General features: G+C 50.9%; 1 protein-coding gene across 2 annotated transcripts; it reads left to right on the plus strand.

The window, feature by feature from the left end:
- Positions 1-2,477: 2,477 nt before the first annotated feature.
- LOC125509466 (bHLH transcription factor RHL1) lies at positions 2,478-5,980 on the plus strand. Of its 2 annotated transcripts, none has more exons than XM_048674452.2 (7): positions 2,478-3,144; positions 3,275-3,349; positions 3,467-3,646; positions 4,012-4,077; positions 4,674-4,739; positions 4,857-4,925; positions 5,211-5,980. In XM_048674452.2, the coding sequence occupies exons 1-7, from the start codon at positions 2,617-2,619 to the stop codon at positions 5,601-5,603; spliced, it is 1,377 nt and encodes a 458-aa protein (XP_048530409.2). In that variant the 5' UTR covers positions 2,478-2,616; the 3' UTR covers positions 5,604-5,980. The 2 variants fall into 2 exon arrangements, with proteins under 2 accessions (XP_048530409.2, XP_048530410.2); XM_048674453.2 differs by having other exon boundaries at positions 3,470-3,646.
- The last annotated feature ends 1,733 nt before the right edge of the window (positions 5,981-7,713 follow it).

Raw genomic sequence — 7,713 nt, forward strand, 5'->3', positions numbered from 1 at the left:
CGGTTTGATTACACGTGGCAACTACCATAAATTAGACATGGCAACTATAGTTAACCAAAACAGATAGAGTTGCCATGCTTTTACAACTACACTTGTCATTCCGGATAACTACATCTGCCAACCAGGATGTCAACTAAATCGTCATCCCGCGGGGTACCTAACGTAGCTGCGTCAGGACGTGTGGGCATTTTTGCTTCGTGCCACACGCACGGGATGGAGATGAGTAGTACTTATTGGGCGTGTGGCACGAAGTAGCCGCGCCCACACATGTGGGCAATTTTAATGTTCACCCACACGCAGCCCGTGTGGGCTGCCTCCTGCTCACACCACACACGGTATGTGGACGTATGTCGTATATGCCACACGTGTGGCAGTTATCAGCGTCCAAAATAAATAGCTAGACGGATGATAAATAGACAAAAGTTGGGTCACCAGATGTAATTAGAGTAAAATCACTCCCAATACATCATCTTTTGGCGTCGTCTCTTAAGAGTAGTGAATATGTTATTTTTTGTACAACTACCACCAATGCATTGTATCTTACATGTTTTTTTTGGTAGACCTCACTTTTGTTCGAATTACTCACTCCAGTTGGATGATAGTTTGAGGTTTAATGATAGTTTGAACATGCATTAGATTGCGTCTAAAGACCAATATTAAAGCCTCTCACCTCATCAATTACACGCCACATAGCAAAAAGTATGACATGAATCTTGAAAACACGGTGTCAAGGTGAAGCATTGGGACATGGCTAACCCATTTGATGCATGACATGACATGAGGGACTGTAAAATCGGACAAATTAACAAAGAAAGTTAATTGCTGTTAACTTATCCAGAATTTTCATTCACTGGGTTTAACCAATACTGGAATCTTCTCTTTCATTTTTAACTGCAGTATGAGATTTAATGATCTATGGATTGCATTGTGTGTTGAGATGGTACCTAGGTTGATTTAGACAATTATAGAACCTCACGGTTCAGTAATTATATGTCATGTAGACAAAAATCTGATGATAATACCTGAGCATCAAGTGGAGTACTGGGAGATGCCTAACTCATCTTATACTCCTACACATGGCACGTCAAGAGAGACGGTAAAACCAGATAAATTAACAAAGACTGTTATGTCATGGGTCTATCCGTTATACTAATGGAGCTAGACCTTAATCAATTCGGCTCCGGACACAAATATCATACTCCAACCCTAGTGGGGGGCTCCGTGCAAGTAGGCTGTTTGGTTTAAACAACGGCGGCTCCAGATTTTTACCTTCGAAGGTACTATGAGGGTGCTTAGATCCAAGGGACTATTTTTAGTTTGACTAAAAATAGTCTCTTTTAGAGGTTAAAGTTCCAAGCACCCCTGACTAAACAGAGGCTAGGACTAGTCTTGAGATTAAAAAATTTTAGTCATAGGAAACCTACTAAAATATGTATTAGCCCTCTCTCTCCTCATTTAATTCTTCTCCTTTAACACATGCGAGTTTTGAATTGGAGGGTTTGGAGGATAATAAATGCTCAATAACTTGATTTTAGTCTCTTTAGAGCATGCTTGGATCCAAGAGACTATTTTTAGTCTGACTAAAAATAGTCTCTTTTAGAGGCTAAAGTTCCAAGCACCCCTGACTAAAAAGAGGTTAGGACTATTCTTGAGGCTAAAATCTTTTAGTCATAGGAAACCTATTAAAATATGTATTAGCCCTCTCTCTCCTCATTTAATTCCTCTCCTTAAACACATGCGAGTTTTGGATTGGAGGGTTTGGAGGATAATAAATGCTCAATAACTTAATTTTAGTCTCTTTAGTATTTGGATCCAAGCATGGGGGAGGCTAGCAAGTTTTAGTCCCACTACTTTTAGTCATGGGACTAAAACGTATCCAAGTACCCTGTTAGTATTTGGATCCAAGCATGGGTGAGGCTAGCAAGTTTTAGTCCCACTACGTGCTTGGATCCAAGGGACTATTTTTAGTCTGACTAAAAATAGTCTCTTTTAGAGGCTAAAGTTCCAATCACCCCTGACTAAAGAGAGGCTAGGACTAGTCTTGAGGCTAAAAATTTTTAGTCATAAAAAACCTAATAAAATATGTATTAGCCCTCTCTCTCCTCATTTAATTCCTCTCCTTTAACACATGCGAGTTCTGGATTGGAGGATTTGGAGGATAATAAATGTTCAATAACTTGATTTTAGTCTCTTTAGTATTTGGATCCAAGCATAGGTGAGGCTAGCAAGTTTTAGTTCCACTACTTTTAGTCATGAGACTAAAATGTATCCAAACACCCTCTTAATCATGAGACTAAAACGTATCCAAGCACCCTCTATCATCCAAACCCTCATCCGTTTCTACTTTCACCCCAACTCGATTACCGAGGGCTAATCGGCCGCTAATCCATTCGGCAATCACTCGCACAACCAGCCAACAAACGCTTTGATTAGTGATAGCCATTGTCGCCCCGTCCCGTTTATAAATAGCCGACGACACCAACTCCGTGCAGCCTAGCTCGCTCCCCCACCTTCCTCTCGAGTCTCCATCCATCTTCAGCGGGCTTCGGTTTTATCCTAACCCTAACCTACCCCCGCCTCTCGCGGTCACGCCCTGTAAGCTCTAGCCTGCGCGCGATGCAGCCGACGGCCCGGGAAATGCAAGCCATGGCCGCCGCCGGCCAGATCTCCCTCGACGACCTGCGCGGCGGCCACGCGGGGGGCAACAATGGTGGCGCCGGCGGCGTGCACGACGACTTCCTCGACCAGATGTTCGGCAGCCTGCCGCCCTCCGCCTGGCACGACCTTGCCGCCGGGGCCAAGCCCGAGGACGGAGGGCAGGGCGAGGGGATGCAGCAGCAGCAGCAGCAGCAGCTGTTTGGGGGCCCTTACGACGACTCGGTGATGCTGGCGTCGCGGCTCCGGCAGCACCAGATTAGCAGCGGCCCTGGCGGCGCCGCCGCCTCCGCGAAGCAGATGGTGCTGCAGCAGCTCGCCGATCTGAGGCAGGGCCACCACAGCAACATGCTCCTCCAGGGCATGGGCCGCTCGCCGTCCATCGGCGGCGGCGGCGGGGAGGGCGGCCTGCTGCTCCCACTCACCCTCGGCAACGGCGGATCGGGCGGCGACGTGCAGGCCCTCCTGAAAGCCGCCGCCAATTCCGCCGTACTGATAATCCATCTCCTTTTCTCGAATTACTCCACTTGCAGCCCTTTTTCTCCTCCCCGACCTTGACGAATCGAGAACCTTTTTCCTTTACAAAAAAGTTAACGTTTTTATTCGCTGCTGGTTTCAGGGAGGGGACGCCGGCGTCTTCGGCGGCTTCACCGGATCGCTCCAGCAGCAGCAACATTTCCAGCCGCATCCACAGGTTTGCCGTTTGCAACACAACACATAGCTTTGCTTGTAAGATCTAACCTACCTACCGCGATGCCGCCGGCGCCGGCCCACCTTCTTTCCCCCTCCCTGAACGGCTTGCTTCTCGCAGCAGCAAACGGCGCCCATGCCGAGCCAGACCTTTGGCAGAGCAGGAGGTGCTCCCGGCGGCGGGGCGCAACCACAACAACAAGCCGGGGGAGGAGGAGGCGGCGGCCCGCCGGCGCCGCCGAGGCAGCGGGTGCGAGCGCGGCGAGGCCAGGCCACTGACCCACACAGCATCGCGGAGCGAGTAAGTTATCCGGCGACGCTAGCTGCTACTACCAGTGTAGTGTTACTGGCTATTTTGGCCGGCAATTAGGCTCATGGAGAATAAAACCAAGGGGAGCAGTTAGCAGTAATGTAATCTAATCAGTTCCCGTGTTTTGTTATTGTTTCCTCGGTTTGGATCGTTGTGGCTTCCGCTAACTACCATTATTCCTTTGTCCTTTTGGATGTCCCGCTACTCGGCTACTGTTCTTGTTCTTCTATACTCCTGTGCAGTTTACTCACATGGCTCCACGGACATCTTCTTCGTCTCTACACTAGTTAATGTTAGATCGATTTCTCCTAGTGAATGTGAACTAATCGTTGTGGCTGGTCGTCGATGTTTCGCAGCTTCGCCGGGAGAGGATCGCCGAGAGGATGAAGGCCCTGCAAGAGCTGGTGCCCAACGCCAACAAGGTGAGCAAAGATATGAGCTCCAGAACGACGATTGTCCATAGATTGTGCTTGTAGTTGTAGCGAAGCTAGCTTAATTTGATTCTTCGAGCCAGCTAGATCCAAGCGGTCGAAGACGAGAGCTTCATCACTAGGGTTTTGGTTGGGAAGCTGCTGCTTTATAATTGCATAGATCAATCAGTTCAATGCCGGCCGGGGATGGATTAAAATAGGGGCTTCAACAGTAGCCGATGGAACAAAAAAGTTGGAGCCATCAGGTTGAGATTTCATCGAGTTTGCTTTGCAGAGCGCGCGTGCGGGGCACATTTACCCGCACGTTGGCCTACTAGACCACCGCCGTGCTCCCTCGGCAACCGCGCGTGCTCCATGCTGGGGTCTGCCGGCCATGGCTTTCCCGGGCCTCCCCTAGAATCCCTGCCGTCTTGCTCGGGTCTCGTCGCGTCGCTCGCCGGCCGGCGCCGGTTCCGAGAGCCTTGACTTGACGGCGCTTTTCTCTCGAGCTTGCTGCGTGCCCGTTTCCATGGTTACCTTTCGCTGTTGTTGCTCTCAATCTCAATCTCCGTGCATGACATGCGTGCGCGTTTCTGGTGTGGCCGCAGACGGACAAGGCGTCGATGCTGGACGAGATCATCGACTACGTCAAGTTCCTGCAGCTCCAAGTCAAGGCAAGCTATGCTATGCATGATGGATTAATTTCCACAATCTACTTTGTGTTGCGTCATGAAATGTCGATCCTATGTATATGTGCATGATTACTGACGTCTATGCCAACATACACGCAGGTGCTGAGCATGAGCCGGCTGGGTGGCGCCGCTGCCGTCGCGCCGCTCGTGGCCGACATGTCCTCGGAGGTAGCCCTCGCTCGCCACTCGCACTCTCTCCCATATAACCAGCGCAGTACGAGCGCCCTCTTCCTCTTCGCCTCGATCGCTTTCACTCTCTCTCCATCTTTTCCGCGCTCGAAAGAATCACCAGGATGTGACCAAACTTTTCAGCGGCACGGCCGATAGCCACTGCCATGCCACAGTGGCTCGCGTGCCGCCGCGCGAAATGACGCGGCTGCCCCGTGTACCGGCCGTCGTACGTCGTACCACTGTACTGATACGGACCATCTGCGTGTGTGCTTGTGCTTGCAGGGGCGAGGCGGCGCGGCCGCCGGAGCGGCGGACGGGAGCGACGGCCTGACGGTGACGGAGCAGCAGGTGGCCAAGCTGATGGAGGAGGACATGGGCGCCGCCATGCAGTACCTGCAGGGGAAGGGCCTCTGCCTCATGCCGGTTTCCCTCGCCTCCGCCATCTCCTCCGCCACGTGCCAGCTCCGCCCCCCGGACGCCGCGGCCGGTGGCCCCTTCACCGCCGCGCAACACATGAGCGCCGCCATGCGCATGGGCGTCGGCGACGGCGGCGTCCCGGCGTCGCCGAGCATGTCCGTGCTCACGGCGCAGTCGGCGATGGCCAACGGCGGAGCCTGCGCCAACGACGGCGAGGGGTCGCATCCCAAGGACGCCGCGTCAGTCTCCAAGCCGTGAGCCAAGCCCGCGACGGCCGCCGCGCCGCACCACATACGAACGGCGGACGAAACCCTCGACGTCATCATGCATGACCCGGTCACCGCTCGCTTCCACGGTCGCATTTCCGCAGACCCGTGGGCTCCGTAGTGGGCCCAGCAGCTCCCACCAGGCCGCAGGCCCGGACCCCACTCCAGCGGCTGCAGCCCACGGGCACCCCTTTTCTTCTTTTCCTTTTCTTTTTCCCCTAATGTTGCCATTATTTTCTTTCCTCCCCTTTTCTCCACATTACTACTAGTTTTATCATAGCATCATGTTTGTTATTTAACCTAAGTATATATATCGATCAGGGACTGGTACTTCTGGCTTTGGGCCAGCTTTGGCCTCTCTTTCCCCTCCATCTGCATCAGCTTTTCTCCCGCTCCTCATCTTTTTCCCGCCTTTGCCCGGCCCAACCTTTTCGTTTATTTTACACGCGCAAGTTTGTCCTTTGCGGTTGGATGCGGAATTTGGTCGCCCCGCTTTACTCACTAACCCACTTTATCTGGGTTGTTATTCCTCTCTTTGTGATATGTTTTCCGTTTTTATATCGTGTGGATGATGCTTGGAATCTTAGGTTGCTCGTTGTTATCTTGGCAGCTCATGGATTAACATGCATGCGGTTTCCTCCTCGTTTATATTCTACTAATCATGGTAGTAGCTTTGGTTAGTTGAGTGAAAGGGACGCGATTAGCCAACAGGAAAGGGGATATGCTATGATGGGTCTTTCTCCGTGGGGTGACTTGGGACTCAACCGGTCGGCGTTTGGACTTGGGAGAAGCAATGGTCTCGTCCCTCTTTCGTGCAAATTAAGCCAGCATTGTGTGCTGCCACCTGGACGTGTAATCCTTTGCAGGAGGAAGGGAGAAGTGAAGAAAAGGCCAAGGGGGTGAGAGAGGACTTGATATTCAGTCAAGCTTTATTTTCACCTCAGGAGGCGTAAGATCAGGAGGATTCGATATGATGCAATTTTTTTGTGGAAAGTGCAGATCAGGCGCATCTAGACGAAGATCGATGGTCTTTTTGAGTGTGGGGGGTACTAATGGTCCAAAGTCCTTTTTACTAGTAGTACAATAGTAGTAAGCTTTTCTCGTGTAGATATAATTGTTTTATGCCTTCTCAGGATAGTTTTTTCCCAGTAGAGATCTTGCGATATTTTTTTTGCGGGGGGGGGGGGGGGGGGGGTTGTTCTTGCGATAATTGATAGAAAAGCACATGGAAAGACAAGATAATTACAAAAAAAATCAAAAAAATACTAACCTATTCATTTTCAATCTTGACAACACAACGAACACCAAAAATAATAAAAATTACATCCAGGTCCATAGACCATCTAGCGACGACTACAAACACTGAAGAGAGCCGAAGGCGCGCCGCCGTCATCGCCCCTCCCTCGCGGGAGCTGGACAAAACTTGCTGTAGTAGACAGTCGGAAAGTCATGGTGCTAAGATCCCATATGACCAACGCAGCAGAACAGCAACCGCCGCCGATGAAGAGTATAGCGTAGATCGGAAATATCCAACCTAAAAAAACATAAACGTAGACGAACTATGACCAGATCCAAGCAAATCCATCAACGATAGATCCGTCGGAGACACACCTCCACACGCCCATCGATGATGCTAGACACACCACCGGAAACAGGGGCTAGGTGGGGAGAAACTTATTCCATCTTTAAGAGAGCCGCCGCCGTCTCGTCTTCCCGAGCAGGACACAAACACTAACAAAAGTTGAAGAAACATCTAAAGACAAAGCCCTCCCGCCGGCAAGGGTCGGGATCCACCGCGCTGCCATGGCCCTAAGGCCACCGGAGACGAGGACCCTAAGTTTTCTTGGGAAGGAGGCTAACATATCGTCGACTAGATAATTACATAATTGTTGAACACAACAAAAATGCAAAAGATAGGTTCCTACAAGATGGCGGGGAGGAGATTTTTTGGGTGCTCGATCCGGCTAGGATATAAGTAGGGTTTTAGCCCTTGCAGGGACAATGTTTGGAAGGACGGCGACGCTTCTTCTTTGAGTCAGTTTTCCGGGCTCTGATCCTTCTCAAGTTCGTTCGTCGAGACAGATTAGACAGAGCTCCGGCGT

This window comes from Triticum urartu, chromosome 5A (genome assembly GCF_056163025.1).
Source record: "Triticum urartu cultivar PI428250 chromosome 5A, HENAU_Tu73, whole genome shotgun sequence".
NCBI lineage: Eukaryota > Viridiplantae > Streptophyta > Magnoliopsida > Poales > Poaceae > Triticum > Triticum urartu.